Here is a 19,189-nt window from a genome sequence, read left to right as displayed (position 1 = left end):
TAGATTCAGGGCCCACAACTTAAACAATTTCAAGTATTTATTGTTGTTTATTTGTACATAATTTGGGCTTCCAGCTCATAAAACCCACGAAAACAGGATTTAAATTTTTTTGAATATTACATGAAATCACACAGTAATTACAAAGTGATACCATGGTCATTGAACCAGGTTTTGGTTCTTTTGGCAGTGTGGGCAGGTGCAAATCCTGCTGGAAAATGAAGTCAGCATGAAGTGCTCTGAAAATGTCCTGGTAGACGGCTGCGTTGACTCTGGATTTAATAAAGCACAGTGGACCAAAGTCCTCTTTTCTGATGAGAGCAAATTTTGCATCTCATTTGGAAACCAAGGTCCCAGAGTCTGGAGGACGAATGGAGAGGCACACAATCCAAGATGCTTGAAGTCCAGTGTGAAGTGTCCCCAGTCTTATCTGGTTTGGGGAGCCATGTCATCGGCTGGTGTTGGTCCACTATGCTGTCCACTCAACGCAGCCATCTACCAGGACATTTCCAGAGCACTTCATGCTTCCTTCAGCAGACAAGCTTTATGGAGATGCTGACTTCATTTTCTAGCAGGATTTGCACCGGCCCACACTGCCAAAAGAACCAAAACCTGGTTCAATGACCATGGTATCACTGTGTAATTACTGTGTGATTTCATGTAATATTCAAATTTTTTGAAATCCTGTTTTCGTGGGTTTTATGAGCTGGAAGCCCAAATTATGTACAAATAAACAACTAAATACTTGAAATCGTTTAAGTTGTGAGCCCTGAATCTATAATCTATGGAAGTTAACGTTTTGAATGGAATTATGGAAATAAATAAACTTTTCCATGATATTCTATTTTTTTGGAAAGGGTCTGTATATAGATTCAGCAGTCTCTCACCACAATCCATTGACAGTTTTGCAGCATCCCCCCACCACCCCTTCTCCACGTTTCTAGTCCTAACCACTTATATACGGGGGGAGTACTCTGGGTTCGGGCCGAACTCGAGTTCACCCCTCTAATTGTATGTAAGTGTGAACTCGTGAACCTAATTTTTGATGTTCTTTGTATTGTATAGATCTGTCCACCTAAATACATTTTTGGTGAAAAGGATTTTTCACCAAAAATGTCACCACTTTATTTATTTTATTTGTTTGGCTAGTAGAAGTTCTGAATGGCAGGTAACTTAAAAATGTTGTAGCCAAATTGGCTGGTGAGTAAAAAAGTGAATTCCAAACCCTGCAAAGAAGATATACTTTTATTTTTAATGTTGACTATTGTATTTATTTATTTATTATTAAAAACGTCTCTGGTTACTTGCGTAACCTATGTTCTCTGAATAGGGAACAAGACGCTGCGGATAGCGCAGTGGGATGTTCTCTGAATGTCCCGATTGTCTGAAGCCCTATAGAATCACGCCAATTCATTGGCTGATGGCGCCCGCGCAATCTGGCTCCGCCCCGACGCTCTTACGTCGCATCATTACATATTCGCGGGCGCACCATCTGCTCCTCAGATTTCTCTGCCGAAAAGAAAACTGTCAGCAGTGCAAGGAGCTTGGCAGCTAACGCAGCGTCTCGTTCCCTATTCAGAGAACATAGGTTACGTAAGTAACCAGAGACGTTCTCTTTCATAGGTTCACTCAACGCTGCGGATAGCGCAGTGGGAACAGACTACCAAACTCGCCAAGCTAGAGCGATTTCCATGACTGGTACATAAATGAGACAACGACCAAGATGAGTTCAAACAGAAAGAACCTGGGAACCCGGGGTCATGTCAAGATCCAAGTTATAGAACCTTACAAAAGTGTGCGGAGAGGACCAGCCTGCCGCAACAAAAGTGCTCCTCTAAAAAGAGCTTGAGAAGATGCCACACTTCTGGTGGAATGTGCTCTAATGCTAAGAGGTGAAGGCAAGCCACGCACCTCGTAAGCCAACGAGATAGCTTCTGTGACCCAGTGAGAAATCCTGCTTTGATGCAGCAAGCCCACGGCGGCCAGCACCGAAGCAAACCAGAAGCTAGTTAGATTTCCTCTAACCGCCTGAGCGGTCTACATATATCTTAAGAGAACGAACTGGGCAGAGCAAGTTAAGCTTCCTATCCTCCTCAGAAGAAAATGGAGGAGGGTGGAAAGCGTTAAGGTTAATCACCTGCGAGCGGAAAGTTGTGGAAAGAACTTTGGGGACATACCCTGGTCTCGGCCTCAAGGAAACCTTGACCAAGCCAGGAGCAAAGTCCAAGCAAGACTCGCTAACAGAAAGAGCTTGTAAGTCTCCTACCCGCTTTCATGAGGACAAAGCCAACAAAAGAGAAACCTTGAGAGTCAGAATCCGCTCTGGAGCTGACTCCAAGGGCTCAAAGGGGGCCTTCGTCAAACCCTCTAGGACAACAGAAAGGTCCCATGAGGGAACTCTAGGGGAGCGAGCCGGTTTCAGGCGCTTAACCCCACGCATGAAGGCCGAAACTAACCTTAGTTTCCCCAGGGGAATCTCGTCCGATTCCCTATGTGCTGCAATAGCTGCGACATAAACTCTGAGAGTGGTAGCAGCTGCTCCTGAAGCAAAATTCTCCTGCAGGAATTCCAGTACTGAACCAACAGGGCAGTTAACTGGGCTCCTATCATGTGCTAAGCACCATGTCTCAAAAACCTTCCATTTGGAAGAATATAGCCTCCTTGTAGAAGGGGCTCTAGCACTCGCAATGGTCTCCTGAACGTCAGTTGGGAGATCAGAACTTAATGCTAACAGCCTCTGATCGGCCAAACATACAGCTTCCACATGTCTGGGCGAGGATGCCATTTCCTGCCCTGCAGCTGGGACAGCAGGTCTTCCCTGACCGGGATCTTCCAGGGGGAAGATTCCAGCAGAGGAATTAGAAAACCATGGCTGAGACGGCCAGAACGGAGCTACCAGGAGGAGGCGGACTCCGCTCTCTCTCACTCTGGCCAAGACTGCCTGGATCAGTTTGATGGGCGGGAAGGCATAGAGTTTCTGCGTTGGCCAAGGGTGAGCGAACGCATCTATCCCTAATGGAGCCGGGGGACTCAGGGAGAACCAAAGCGGGCATTGGGATGACTCTTGAGATGCAAAGAGGTCCACTTCCGCTTCTCCGAAAACCTCCCAGATCAGGGCCACCGTCTGGCGGTTCAACATCCATTCTCTCGATCTGAGTTTCTGCCTCGACAGAAAATCTGCTGCGAGGTTCAGAACCCCTGGGACATGAACTGCTCTTAGAGATAGGAATCTGCTCTGAGACCACAGGAGAAGGTGACGCGCATGCCTGTCTAGGGTGCGTGACCGAGAACCCCCCTGCCGGTTCACATGAGACACCACTGCCATGTTGTCTGTTCTGACAATTACATGGTGTCCCTCCAGAAGAGGGAGAAAATGATGCAGAGCCAGAAAAACGGCTCTTAACTCCAGGCAGTTTATGTGCCAAGAGAGAGTCTCGCCAGTCCAGACCCCACACGCTGGTCTGCCCTCGAAAACTGCTCCCCAGCCGGTGAGAGAGGCATCCGTCATAATCATCTGGCGACGAAATACCGCACCCATGCTGACCCCTTTCTGAAGAAAAAGAGGGTTCCGCCAAACTGACAGGGCTCGAAAGCAACTGCGCGATACCTTCAGTAGGCAAAGGGTTGGCCCAGAGGGCCGAACCCCTGAGAGCTTCATCCACCACATGAAGGGTCTCATGTGGAGCAGGCCCAGCGGTAGCACGGAGGAGGCCGCGGCCATTAGGCCCAGCATCCTGCGGCAAGTGCCCACAGACACATGATGGCCTAGCGAAAAACGGGCCAAGCATGTCGTCAGACTGGAAATCCGTGCAGGAGCCAAGCGGGCCTGCATGAGAACGGAATCCATGTTCACCCCCAAGAAAATGGTGCTTTGAGCCGGAGCAAGAACACTCTTCTCCGAGTTCAACCTCAAACCGAGAGACTGGATATGACTCAGGACGATGTCTCTGTGGTGGGCCACTAGCTCCCTGGACTGGGCTAAAATGAGCCAATCGTCCGGGTAATTAAGAATACGGATGCCCTGGAGCCGCAATGGCGCCAGAGCTGCATCCATACACTTCGTGAATGTCCTCGGGGCCAGAGCGAGGCCGAAGGGAAGGACCCTGTACTGGAATGCTCTTTCTCATGAGGCGAACCTGAGGAACTGCCTGTGTCGCCGTACAACCTGGATGTGAAAGTAAGCATCCTTTAGGTCTACTGTCACGAACCAATCCCCTGGCCGAATCTGAGATATGATAGCTTTCAGCGTCAACATCTTGAATTTCCCTTTGTAAAGGACGAAGTTCAGTTGGCGGAGGTCCAGTATGGGACGCAAACCGCCGCCCTTCTTCGGGACCAGAAAATAACGGCTGTAAAAGCCCCGCTCGGTTTCCCCTGAAGGAACCTCCTCTATTGCTCCTTTGAGAAGGAGGGATGAAATTTCCTCCTGAAGTACAGAAGCCTGAGTGGCGCTGTCTACTACAGTAGGAAAGACCCCGTTGAAACAGAGGGGATTGCGGCAAAACTGAAGAGTGTAGCCGAACCGAACTGTGCGAAGAACCCAAGACGATACCCCTGGTAAGCGCTCCCATTCTTGAAAGAAATGAGAAAGAGGAAGAGGGATGTTGTAATGCAGACGACATACCTGAGTGAGGGTGCCGTGTTGACGTTCGTGGGGTAGAGAAGTTGACTGTGCAGGAGAGCCCTTGGCGTCCTGGCACGTGATGGGAGGCATCAATGCTGGGGTCATGGTGACCAGGTCCGCCTGCTCCGGAGGAAAACGGAAAGTGCCTCAGAGGATGCGACCGGCAGTTATAGAGAGTGTCGGGGGTGAGGGGAGAAAGCAAAAAGCGTCTCCTTCCTCCCGCGCTGGGCTGAGTAAAGATGGTGAAAAATGGCCTGCACTTCGAGACACTCTGAGTGGCGAAGGTGACAGGGCAAGGAAAGGAGAGCTGGGAGGAGGGCAGAAACGCTTGCGCGGAGGGTCAGGAACGGCTCTGGGCCGCCGGAGCGGTCGGTTTGACGGACCGCTTCATCTGGAGGCGCTTGTGAGGCCGTTGACGGGGAAACGGGCGACCGCGGGCTCCCCAAACCATGGTAGGTGGGGGATACACCGGTTCGCTATGAGAGGGACGTTCTCTGGGTCGAACAGGGGAGGGAGCAGAAGGTTCCCTAGCCCTCCTGGGCATGAACTGTCTGAACGCGGCCGATTGGGATTTGGAGGAGCGGAATTTCTCAACCACCGTGTTGACCGCCTCACCAAACAACCCTGTTTGAGAAATGGGGGTGTCCAATAGGAAAACCTTCTCCTTGTCACGGATCTCCGTGAGATTAAGCCACAAGTGGCGCTCCACCACAACAGTACCAGCCATAGAGCGACCTATAGCGCGTGCGGTATGTTTGGTGGCTCCTAAGGCTAAATCCGTAGCCTTACGAAGCTCCTTGACCGCTTCAGGGGTCACGCCGTCGCCCTCGTCCATTTCCTTCAGGACGTCCGCTTGGTAGGCCTGAAGAATGGCCATAGTGTGCAGGGTCATGCCTGCCTGCCCAGCCGCCATGTAGGATTTCCCAATTAGAGAGGAGGTAGTCCTACATGCTTTAGAGGGGAGGAGGGGGCGCGACTTCCAGGACGGCGCAGACGACGGAGCAAGATGGTCGGCTAAAGTCTCCTCAATCGCCGGAATGGCGGAATAGCCCTGTTCCACAGAACCTACTAGGTTGGTGAAATCAGCAGCTGCCGCATTAGTGAGGCGCGCAGAGAAAGGCTGCTTCCAGGATCTGGAAATCTCATGATGCAGATCACTGAAAAATGGCAGCTTTCTCCGTTGAGGCCTAGAATTAGGGCCACTGAGAAGTCTCTCGTCGAGTTTCGACGACTGAGATTCGCGGGGCTCGTCGGGCCAATCAATAGCGAGCTTCTCCGTAGCGCGCGAAAGTACGTCAACGAGCTCCGCGTAGGCCGCAGTAGGCCGCGCTTCCTGGCCGCTCGGCGGGATAACCTCGTCGGCGAGAGTAGGCCCGAAATCCTCGGAGTCGGAAGCCTCAGTAAAAAGTACATCCTCCATCCCGAAAGAAACCGCGTCGCGTGCTCCCGGGCTGGGGCGCAAATAATCGTGCGAAAATTCGACTGGCGTGCCGAGGGGAGGGAGGGAGAGAAAGAGCGGGGCTCATCTGCTCGAACTCCACATCCTCAAGCTCTACATCCGAACCCCAAGTAGCGGATCCTCGAGAGGCCTCGGGAGCGCGACAGGGGGAGACGAATGATTCCCTCTCAAAAACCGCGAGCCACGATTTGAGGGTTTTGAGCAACAAATTTTCACAGAATTTGCATTTAGACGATCCTATGACTGCCTCGCGCGCATGTGAAAAGCCCAAACATTTAACACACTTACTGTGTGGGTCGTCGTTAGCGATTTAACGAGCACATGGCGGAGTACAGCATCGGTATTCCATGGCAACTTCACTGTAAGGAGAAACAGAGTTCCGCTTGAACAGTCGCAGAAGCGCCGAGAATAATCCAGAAGTCGTGTTTTTCGAGCTCAGAAAAATCACGAGCGAAGGGCAAATGTGACCGCTTCGTTCTGAAGGCAGAGAAATCTGAGGAGCAGATGGCGTGCGCGAATATGTAATGATGCGACTTAAGAGCATCGGGGCGGAGACAGATTGTGCGGGCGCCAACAGTCTGAAGCGCAGTAATATCAACGAGCAAAGAGTCCTCCAACAGAAATCAATGGGATTTTACAAAATGCCAAATAAAACACGACAGAAACTGTATTTCGCTACGCTACTTGTTTTTAATCATCAACGAACACCACTAACCACTCGGTGAGTTGCACAGTTTTGAAAGCGAATGTTAAGGGTTGTTTTAAAGGGGTCATATAATGGTACATGCACTTTTACAAGCTGATTGTACTGAAATGTGTGTTGGCAGTGCCTGTACACAACCATCATAAAATGATAAAAATCCATCCAGTGTTTTTTTTTTAATCTCCTTATATGTTTGACCCTCTCTGAAATCAAGCCGTTCGATTTTGTGACGTCACTAAATCGACGCCCCTCCCACGATGGGTGATTGACAGCAGCGTTTAAACACAGACCCGCCCTCGCTCGTGAGCGAGCTGTCTGTCATCATAGTTTGTGCGTCACTGTTGATACCCTCACTGGAGCAGAATGGCGTCTGCGATTGTGGTGTTGAGTTCTTCGGTGTAATAAGGAACACAGCAGTCATTTGGATGTTCCTAAATCCGAACCGTTGAAGATGCAGTGGCTGAGTTTTGTTTTTGAAGCTATATGCCCAAAGGATTGACGCGGGGATTCCCTCACGGGGATTCCCTCACGGGGATTCCCCACGATCATGTTTGCCTGAATCATTTCACACCAGACAGCTTTACAAACGAGAAAAAAAACGGATCGGTACCAACGTGTTCCTGCTGCTGAACCTCCAGAAGAAGTGAGTGTAATGTTTTATTAACTTTTATATTAATATTTATATTAATCTTTGCAAATTTGCAAACCTTGCTGCAGGCTTCACGATGAATGCGGCTGTTTACACTCAGGGTACATTATGGCATGTTTTCTATGTACGACGTTCTCAATATAATTCATAATCCCACGTTTAAAATGAACAACGCATTATGGTTATTGAGTTTTTGTGTTACTAGTCTCGGGTAGCCAGACCTTCAGACTCACGGCAGAAGGTCTGGACTCTATCGCAGCTTTTCTTGGCCAAGGACCGCCCAAGAGGACGTTTGACTGACATGTAACGCAACCAATCACAGTTCGTTTTGTTTCCGCGTCATGTTTAGGGGTGTGACAATATAATGTCAATGTCCCTACAATAACAGACCGGCGTGCATCTAATAAATTATTCATTCAAGAACGTTATGCAAGTTTACTGCAACAATCAGGGTTCGAATTACGTGGGAGCCAGTGGGAGCTGAGCTCCCATAGAGAGAGGATGAGCTCCCATGAAAGCAGTAAAATCATACACCTGTGGGGGTCTCTAAAAATCATCAGCACCATTATTTTAAATTACAAATAAAGCACTTTTTCCTTCGGACTACTATAGCGTGACTTAAAAGATAGGACAAGATGCCAAACACATGGATCTCACGGGATCTCGGATCGTCATCACACTACATCCTTATGCTTAAATCAAGTGATCAAAGTGCTCGTTGCCGCTGCGATCAGTAGCGCGGATACTGTGTTTGTTTGTGGCTCGCGCAGTCTTCACTCGCTTCAATCCGTTGTGGAGACTCTCTATTCATTCCAGTGAAATTACAAAACAAAATGCACACAAACGTGTCTCTGCCTGATATACAACCACTGATAAACATAATCGGATTTGATAAAAAGAAAAAAAAAAACTATATGAGTACGGATTCGAACCCAGAACATCTGACACGCTTGGCAAAAGTTCTACCACTGGACCACTTAAGTACACGTTTAAACTTGTCGGATCTATTTATTTACTCACGTGAAAATTCTACAACTCACAACATCTTAGACCTCATTAAACGACAAATTAAACCAAATGTACTATTTAAATTGAATTGTGTTACCAACGCTTTTTTTTTTAATTAAATTTGTATTATATTTACAAATTTTTATATTTTTATATTACATTATTAAGCTACGCCGCGCCTGCTCATAGGCTACTCTTTTTTTTTTTATTCTTTTTTTTTTAAGAGACCCCCACAAAGATGAAATCATAATTCGAACCCTGGCAACAATGGAGCCGCGAACTTCACAAACTTTTGAAAATCCAGTGTTTAGTTGAGCCTGGTAAGCGCTCATTGTCACAGTTGTAAACACAATGGCTTTCTTCTTCCAAGAGGGGTTTTGGCGTCACGGCATTTGTTTCCAGGATGACCGTTAAAGCACGTGACACACACGTCTCCCGGACATCCTGTAGAATTCAACCAATCAGATCGCGACTTCAAAACTCCTGAAGTGTTTCCAGATTAGTGTGCCATATGCATCAGATGTTCAGCCAACGGTCCGTGGGCGTGATGTCTGAGGCTGAGACTATTGTGTTACAAACGGTGTACGCACAGAACAGAGGGGCGGGGTGAGCAAAGCTCATTATCATTTAAAGACACATGCACTGAAATGGCGTGCTGAAAACAGAGCTGTTTTTGACCAGGTAAAATGAGTGTTTTCTTACAATACTAATGAGAATTTTTAATTAAAGTATATTACAAACTTTTAATTTAGACCCTAAAGAATCATATTAGCTTGTACAAAAATGGCATTATATGACCCCTTTTAAGGACATGTTCGTGCATGCCTGTAGTCAGACACTCTAAAGCGGTCAAAGGCGATTCTAAATGAGTCAAAGAGTCGAGACAGGACCCATCGTCAACATTTCTGTGTCCACCACTCTAGTTCATCCAAAAAAACCTACAAAATAGACTCAAGGTGTTAAATACCGGAATTATCCTTTAAGTCCATACATATAAGACTGCTTCAGCACTTGCTCTGGACACAAGTCCTGAGATGGGCATGGCACCGCGGCACACACTGTGTGGCTATCTCACCGATATAGCATGGCATTTTCAGCCCTCGGACAGACCTTGCATTTCTACAGGAAGGGGTTGCCTTAGAAGAAGTGTCAAGGCATGTTCTTCCAACTCACCTGCCATCTCCTTGGGAGTCAGTAGTGAATGAATATGGAAATTTGAGTGTGTCGACAGAATACATTTTTGAGGCAGGGTTCGTACACAAATTTACCAATAAATTTCCATAATTTTTTCATGAATTTTGAGGCAAATACTCATGACCTAACATTCCATGTAATATCTGCAGTGCCCGCCACAATATCAGCATTTTCTGGCACAAATAGAAAATAGAAACTATTCTCATAATAACATAAAAGTTCTTAATGTTTTGTTTTGCGCCATTGCTGTCAAACAAACTAAAATTGTCCTTATCAATAAACTGTCTGTTTGTGCAGTGCAGAAAGAAGTGTGCACTTTGCTCACTCAGTCAGCACATAATCAGCTCCAGGGTTTCAGTGGATGAATGCAGTACCTTGTCTATTGTGTCAAATTTAACCAAGTACTGAATTAAATCAGAATACTATTTGTTACCAATAAAATTTTATCATTCACAAAAGCCATCTTTACACTGCAAAGGTGGAACAGAAGCTGCATCTGAAATAGCACACATGTTAATTTAACGATAACGTTACTCATAAATTATACAATTAACATAACTCATTACAGGGTCATTGTTGTCAATCAATACTTTTGATATTGTAATAATGATTATTAACATTGATTAATAGAATACATAATGTTTTTGTTTTTGAGAAACTGCACGTCATATTCTGATTACACCAATAAAACAATCTAAAAAGCATTTGTGAATTATTTTAATGCTTTTTATGCATTAGCAAATGAAGACTTCACATGATCTTATCAGCATGATGAATAAATTATATTAACTGGAATAAACTGTATACAGAAAGAGAGCAGAGAATGTGAGCGATCGTGAGGCTGTCCATAACTTGGGTCTCGCGCAGGTTTAAGCACACTCACCTCTTGCGTTAAAATCCCGGAAGCTGACTACACCGCGACATTAATCTCTTACATACAATCTGCACTTTGTTGTTTATGATGGGAGAATTTACACGTTTCATTTTTTTTTTTTCGCTCACTGAACAAAACTCTTCGGTATAGTGATAACTAATCTGAACGCCTCTGATTGGCCATCACATTCATAAGCTCAACAGAAACGTATGCGATTGGTTATAATTCTCAATGCTGCAAAACTAAATCTGATGGAAAGAACGTTAAGTATTGCAATTTATTTTAACCAATATTATATTATCAATTAAACATATTTTCTATTATATAAATATTTTGAAACAAATTTTCATGACTTTTCCAAAACTTTCTGGGTTAATTTATTTTCCAAAACTTTTCCAGGCCTGGAAATTGCTTTTCTAAATTTCGATGACTTTTCCAGGTTTTTCATGACCATATCTGCTGAGAGCAGCAGATATTATGCTTATACACCACAGTTGGCCACATCCGCTCTATTCGTTCGTGTGTATGTGGGGTAACGTGGCATTGTTTTAATTGGTCAAAACAATCGTAAATACATTGAGTGCATTGAAAGTTATGTTTTAACATTACACTGTGTTTGCTCGGTGGCTGGTATGAAACATAAAATATATTGAATGGAGGAGAAAATGCTGTATTACTGTTACTACAAATAAAGCTCTCTCTGATTATGTCATGTTAGCCACTAGACAGAATAGTGTTGTCTCCGAGGTAAAAACATGCAACTTGCGGTAAATCAAGAAAAATAGAGAATCAAACAATAAAACTAATCGTGTCGAGCTATACCAATTATTCGATTTCTGTTGATAAATGTGTCCAAACAGTTGCTCACCCGTCTAATAAAACACATTAAAGTGTCTTTGGTGTTTCCATGGTTTCTACTGAAGTAAAATCTGAAATCGAGGGTAACGCGGATATCAGTGATGCGCGAGTTGATCCAAAATGAGCGGGTACCTGCGGTCACCCACGGTTACCCGCGGTTACGAGTCATCCAAAAATATTTTTAATGATATTCGGGTCGCGGTCGGTCGGGTCGTTTGAAATAAAGATGCCAATTAAACCTTTGTAATTTATATAGTACTAGACACAATTTTCTATGAAATACATATGTCTACACTTTATTGGCTGAATAACTGGCGCGAAGATGACGCACGAGCTCAGTCAGCAGGTAGAGATGGAGGCGGCAAGAGAAAAGGTGAAGACTGGGGAGTGGAAGCTCCGCAAATACACAAATAGAAAGAGCAAAGTGTGGGAGACATTTGCCGAAATAATGAAAGATGATGACCAAAGTGCTGGTTTTGTCATGTGTACTTCTTGCGATGCTATTTACACATTTGATAACCACAAAACTGGCACGACAAACCAGACACGGTGCCAGGATTCCAGTTTTGGATGGGCCAGACCAATTGTGGGTGGGCCTTAAATTAAAAATGTTAAATAAAAAATTAAAAAACGTTATCCAATCACTGCTTAACCTAATAAAAAAAATATTGACTAATATAGCCTACTGTTATATTATCTGTGCATATACATAAGACAGATTTTAATAGCTTGATGCTCTTTAAATATTTTGTTGCATTGTTAAAAGTAAATCCGCGATCGCTCTCCATGATTCTGACCAAAGAAGAGCGCTTTGGAATCTCCATTACGCATCATACGCATCATACCTGGGCTGCATTTTCTGATAACATTGTCTCTTAGCGCGCTACGAAGACTAATAAGGTATAACTTAACTAAAGGTATACTACCAGTAAAGGTATATCATTGCTAGGCGTCTTCAGGGCTATCATCCACTCGCGAGGCAGAGGCGCTGAGAGGCAGAGGCGCTGGCGCCCTCCTAGCAACGGCGCTGTTTTTGGTAAAACATGATTTTGACGACTTCATTAAGTTTTGTTTTATAGAAAACTCTTTTTAAAAGATTTTCGTTTTGTATAAATTGTATCTTAATTTTGATCAATGTTTTATCAATCAATTGCCCGTATTTAATAAATAAGAAGCAAATATATAGCAGACAATGTAATAAGGCCCCGGCACGATCACTTGCATTGCATGTGAACTGGAGGGCACCGAAACTCAGCTTCTGCCTCACGGATTTGAGAAATATAGGCTATTACAGAAAGCTTTAAATGTCTACTTTTAAACGAAAATATTCAAACCAAAATAAATGACTACTAGTCGACTAGAAAAAAAAAAAAAATTAGTTGGAGGCAGCCCTTATTCCACATATTTTCGAACCAGCAGGCCATTCTGGGTTGGGCGAGCGACCCTGAGGAATGAGCGATTGGAGCGGAATATTCAGAAATGCGCTCTCCACTCACGAGCTCTGATCGGAACAAACCCGAACCTCACTGTCTGCTGAACATGCACAGAAACATCAAAATAGACATAGCCAGCTTTTTAAAATTGTTTTTATAACTAAACATTTAGACTATTTTAGTACAAATTATGAGCTTATTGACGATTTTTTTTATAATTCTTGACAAAATTAGAATATATTAAGTTATATTAAGACGCTACGATGAGCATTTCCTACTACTTTTAAAAAATGCGGGTCAGGAAGCGGGTCGGGTACAATATTTTCTTTTTCTTTTTTTGCGGTCCGAGTTGCGGGCGGGTTAGTTGAAAACGTCGGTCGGGTGCGGTTTTTTTATACATTTACCCGCGCATCACTGGTGGATATGATGTGATTGACAGGCGACGCAATGACATGGGCCGTTACACTGGTTAAAACTGTGGATTTCTCTTTATTTAAACATTGTTGGAAACATTTGGAATAATGCAAGTGAACAAAATCTAACATTGTTCTAGTGGTTTTTTTATATTTTAATGTAAAAATCTTACATATTGTGCTTTAACTTCGGTAGGTACAACAAAAGGCATTGTAACCAGCTTCAGCAGAAAGCTAATTTTTAGTGTTTTATTTTTTATCCATCATTTGTTGGTAAAGGATGAGAGATCTGAAGAGCCAGATGATATGTGTCAAAGAGCCAGATGTGGCTCGAAGATCCAAGACTTTTACTCCGAGGTTATTTTTCTAAACGAAAACTGAAACTAAGACTAAAACTATTGGTCAAAAACATTTTCGTAAACTGAAATAAAATGAAAAATTCATAATAAATGAAAAACAAAAACTAAACGAAACTAACAACAGGTACTGAAAAACTAAATGAAATAAAATAATAATTAGCAAAAACAAACTTTTAATAAACTCTTTACAGTGGAGAAAAATTTGACCAGTGGCTGTTTATGGAAATGCCTGTATATCGTCACCTTCCTAAAATAATTGCCTAAGTCATTTTTTCAGGTTTCTCAGAAAACACAAAAAACTGAACCAATAATTGAATATATGATATTTATTGATAATGTCACTCAAAAAGGTTATGGCAGAAGATGACTATTGACATACTAATAACAATGCATGTCAATTATGTAACGTAACAGAAATAAATGACTTAGGCAAATTTCTGAACATGCCTTTGTGACTTAGGCAATTTTAAATGTTCAACTCTGTCAACAATAAAACACTAACAAACAAACTAAACATCATTCTGAGGAGGCATGTGCATCTCCTCACTTCTACCTCCAGCTCTTCTTTGCTGGGGACTTAATCAAATAAGTTGGCAGAACTGTCTAAATCAGTTTGCGAATCAGTTTGAATGATTTGTTCGGTTTCCTGCACGCACTGATTCTGAATGGGTTTCACATTCGGACTCATAACAGGAAGATTTAAGAACATCAAGCGTCCGACTGTACTGGCCGTGGACCTACAGTACAGTCAAGTGAAAGCAAATCTGCAAATTAATTATTTTGTTTGCCAGCGATGAAGATCTTTATTAGTTGAACATCTTCGTATGCTGTCTGAATGAATGATTCCACAGGACGATACATTCGATTTCATTTCATTCAGGTAATACATTTTACAACCAAACAGATTATATACACATCATTTCTAGCTGTTTGATTCCAATACGGTACCCTATTCAAATATTTCTTAATTAGATCATGTAATGTGGAAAAAAATTAGACGACAACTGTAGATTAAATATTGTTTAAATAGGCCGAAAAGAGTTAACCCTGTATGGCATGACTTTTTGTTTTTTGGGGAAAAAAAATCTTTCACCCCATTTTTTTGGGAGCTTGGGGGTCTCAGATAATATATCCATCATAAAATGTGCCCCACCCCACCCCTGAACTAGATATTGGTTTGTGCTACGTGGGTACTATTGTTGCTTTGTTCAACAATGTGCTACGAGGGTACTAAAACTCAAAGGTTTTCTACATAGGTGGAATAGGGAAAACATGCAATATGTGCATTAGAAAAGGTTTTATTTTGACAAACATCAATCACAAATGGTTTCAACCAATCACAAACATCAAACAATCAACAAAAAAAACTACTACTACTACTACTACTACTACTACTACTACTAATTACAACTAACACCCCATAACACCTCATGTATAAATGTTCATATTCATAAAAACATTTACACCAAACAAACACTACATACTCTCTCTCTCACTCACACACACACACGTTACTTTGCTGACTGACCCCTAACTGACCCCTGACCTCCTAACTGTCTCTCAAACCTGATTCAGGGATACACTCTTCCTGACTCTCCTTAAGCTCACTGTCCTCACTCTCAGAAGGAATGACCCTAACCATGTTCATTTCACCCATAAAATGTTCTTGTGTCCATTTCCTGCAAGTATCAGTAGATCGCAAAAACATTGACTATTGATTCGCTCAAGTCATGTCAGAAAGATTGTAATTACGAGTTGAATGCACATGAACATCACCACAAAGTCGTAATTACGAGTGGGAAGCAATGGTGGAAGAAAATAGTTTTCAATCATGATAAATTTAATTCTGAATTCCGACAGTACAATTTAGTTTGTGTACGTATTATGTGTACTGTTAATGAAGAAGAGAGATAAAGTTTGCCAGAAAACACTACTCATTTAGCCAGTTTATGAGCTGATAGGCATGAGTGACCAAACTACATTTCCCATAATTCTCTGTGGCAGTATAATAATAATAATAATAACAACAACAACAATAATGAAACATAAATTGACACATAATGCACATTATTTGAGTTTTCCAAACTTGTAAAAACAAACTTCCCAGGAGAACTTGAATGCACCATATGGTCCTCCTAACCCTATGATATTGCCTGAACAAAAGCGGTCTAACTGCACAGTGTTGCCCTGAGGCAACGAACAAAAAAACACAGTTTTAGTATATAAATAAAAACAAAATAAATCTTTAAACAATCAAACATACTTATTTACATACTGATGCACATGCATATATTTTTTAATATGAAGTTATTTTAACTTAAACATGTTAAAAAGTGATATTTATCTTAATTGGTGGCACTGTGTACCATGTGGCTTTGCTTCATGAAAGGACTGATCCACCCCCAAACAAAAAGTCACACCCACTTCAGCCCCTCATTTCATTGAACAGACATGTCAGGGGATATTATATAGGCTATATTAAAAAATATATTAAACAAATTAAAGGGGTGGTGTGAGGTCCAAAAGGTAGTTTGTTGCTTGAGGGCAACACCATGCCATAGAGGGTTAACAGACAGCCTAATGCTAGCTTCATTGACTTTGCTATTTTTATTGACTAAAATGTGGACTAAAAAAGACAAAAAACTATGCAATATTTATAGTCTAGCCTATATTATAGTAAACCTCATCACTTACCAATAGGGGGTAAGCCCTGAATCATGGAAATAACTTCAGAGGTTGAGTAGCTTTTCGATCTTCTTGATGCACCTGTCATCTTGAAAAGTTTGTAAAATTGCCTAAGTCTCATTGCCTTTTGACTTAGGCAAAATAAAACAGCCTAAGTCACACACTTGACATAGGCGATTATACTATAGGGGTAGAATTGCATGATCTGTTCAACTGAGGACGTGGGCGATTTTACCAGAGATGGCCAGCATCATGAGGAGATGACTTATGCAAAAAAATCATTTTTGTAAAAAAATGACTTAGGCAATTATTTTAGGAAGGTGACGATATGGAACTTCATGCACATGACATGAAGTTAGCTGAGGCAATTAACCGCTGAGTTTTTCATCATTTTTACTGTTAAGTTGCATTTATTTGGTTCTTTGTTCAATCTCAAATTTTATTTTTATTATTATGATGTCTGCACAAGAGTTAACTGTAATCTGTGCAAACATTAATCTTTGCTTAAATAAAACGTCTTGCTTTGGTCTACACTGGAAGTGTTCTGTTTGCTCTGAAACCATAACACTGATGAGACCTGAACAAACAGAACTGAACACAAGGGATTTTAAATACAAAGGAAAATGAGTATAATTAAATACACACACCTGAGCTGAATAACAAATCGCATTAGTCCATGACGACAGATTAGACGGTGCAAAACAAACATAAATCCAAACAAAGGGAATCTGTGACACTCAGAGTCGTAGGTTAAACCAGTGTGATATAGATTCACTTCTTGTATTGAGATTGAAAGAAGCTTTAAGTTTAATTAATAGTACGATTTCTTCTAAATAAATTGCAGCAAAGGGGTTGATACATATTTTGAATATATAGGACCACTTGATATGTCAAATGCCACCAACACAGATTTATTTTGCTAAATGATACTGTTACTAAACTTATCCAGATACTCATCTTAACATGACTTATATTTATGGTAAAAACATGTACTCATATTTAAGTACCAAAACTCAAGCACACTTATAATCACTCCGAATCGTCCTGTACTTTTTGATAAAACTGGTCAGATAAAGTTCACTTACCTGATCCAGCTGTATTCTGCAGTAGTCAGTCAGTGTCTGTGGACCAGTGACGTGACCACAGGATAAACGAGCTCTTAAAACCCCTGGATCATCATCATATGGATCTGAAGTGGAAATTACATGTCTTAAACACTGCCAACATTTAGTCTTATGTCAAGTTTGTTCTCTTTAGTGACGTAACACACCTGTGGTTTGGGGATAGGCTTGCATACATTGTAAAAATAGCAAATAATGGACGAAGTTTTTTTTGGGGGGGGGGGGGGGGGGGGCAGGGGCGCCGCTAAGGGGGGGGGAAGTTAGGACGATTCTAAGGGCCCAGGCACTTTTGGGGGCCCCAGATATCGATTTTATTAACAGAATGGGTGCGGTAGGGGGCCCAACCTCATATTCTTTCATAGGGCCCAAAATTGATAGTGGCGCCCCTGGGGGGGGGGTCTGAATATTTGACTTTAGTTGTAGGCCTATGAAAAAAATATCCTTCAGTTCATAAAAAAGCTCAACTCGAGAAAGCTGAAAATAAATAATAGCCTAATCGTCTGCCTGTAACTAGGTGTAGATGAAAATGCCAGCAATGAAACAATTCAGGCTCAAATTAGCGATACATCAAGACAAGACATTATGTTTGCAAGGTGTAGAAAACAGACATGATGACAAACTTACCAATATCGCAACACTTTCTCACTAATATAATGTCATTCTCCGATCCATCATATCGCTTCTCGTGACTGGACATGATAAGTTTGTCAAACTAAAAAACAGAACTTTTCATGTGCACGATTAGCCTACTTGTCGCATCTAGAAGGTTTCTTTCTCTCTCTCTCGTATCTTGGATACTGTAAAACAAGTGATTAAGGCGCGGTCTCGGGTCTATGGGTCCTACAGTTTACATGTAATAAAAAAAGCAGCCTGCAGATCTGGGCGGGGCTACACGTGTCTTTCATAAGCATACATGATAGAAAAAAATGTGTTCGGAGTCGGTGTAGGACCGAGTATGTCTCGCTGTGTCCCTGCAAATGAGAAATTAAGCTGGTCTTTAGACTAACGCACGAACAACCCCACACCAGTTAAACAAAATGTAGATTATCCACATCAGGATGGTCAGGTCTGAATTATGAATTAAATGATTCATGAAATGTGATTAGCTACTTCACCATAGTATGAGAAAAAAAAAAAAGATATATCAGTATCGTTTTAATATAAATGACGAGGCAAGACACACTTCTAGTTAGCTGTTTTCCCCTCCATTTCATTTCAAGAAAAAAATAAAAATAAATCTGTTTCTCGTTATTTCGAAATCAAAATTAATTAGAAAAAATTGCTTAGAAATGTTAAGAGATAGGAATGTTTCTGGTCCAAGCTCCACGCTACCGGATGATGGCAGTAATGCACTGTAAAGTGCGGTTGCCAATAAAATGAAAAAGAAGAATAAGAAGAATAAGGTGTGGCCAGAGCCATCTCTCTATGGCTCTGGGTGTGGCCCCTTTAAGAGCTGCGGGAGCCCTGTTTAACTGTCGGCAGTCTGTATTGTGCGCCTCGAACACCCCGTAAGCGGGTTGTTTCTGTTTGATGCCAGAGAATGTCTAATAAGGCGAGAAGTTTCACTCTCAGTACACTTCTGGCTTCTGAAATGGTTGCAGTTCCACTTTGATTCCATATGAGGGCGCTCACAGGACGAGTACAGAATGAATGGAGGTCTATGGCGCTATCAAAATCCACTTTTCTTAGGATATAATTTTTTGTCTAGTAATTTGAATATTGTATTCGAAAGGAGATGCAAAGAAATTACACATTGCTGGGTGTATAGATTTTTTAGAGTCACTTATTTGCTTTAAAAAGTCTTTTAAAGTG

At 42.3% G+C, this 19,189-nt stretch overlaps 1 protein-coding gene across 1 annotated transcript in view; it reads right to left on the bottom strand.

The window, feature by feature from the left end:
* The window catches only part of LOC307151688 (E3 ubiquitin-protein ligase RNF19B-like), a gene marked incomplete at its 3' end in the record, with an annotated part of 33,242 nt that extends 15,109 nt beyond the window's left edge, over positions 1-18,133 (bottom strand). Inside the window, exons 1-2 of the mRNA XM_079859803.1 lie at positions 18,002-18,133; positions 17,342-17,445 (exon numbers count right to left, since the gene is read on the bottom strand). Coding sequence (XP_079715929.1) covers positions 17,342-17,445; positions 18,002-18,074 — 177 coding nt within the window. The 5' untranslated portion in view covers positions 18,075-18,133. The remainder of the gene's footprint in view (positions 1-17,341; positions 17,446-18,001) is intronic.
* Between the last annotated feature and the right edge of the window lie 1,056 nt (positions 18,134-19,189).

Source organism: Squalius cephalus (genome assembly GCF_949319135.1).
Source record: "Squalius cephalus genome assembly, chromosome: 23".
Classification (NCBI taxonomy): domain Eukaryota; kingdom Metazoa; phylum Chordata; class Actinopteri; order Cypriniformes; family Leuciscidae; genus Squalius; species Squalius cephalus.
This window is presented reverse-complemented; position numbering and strand designations above follow the sequence as displayed.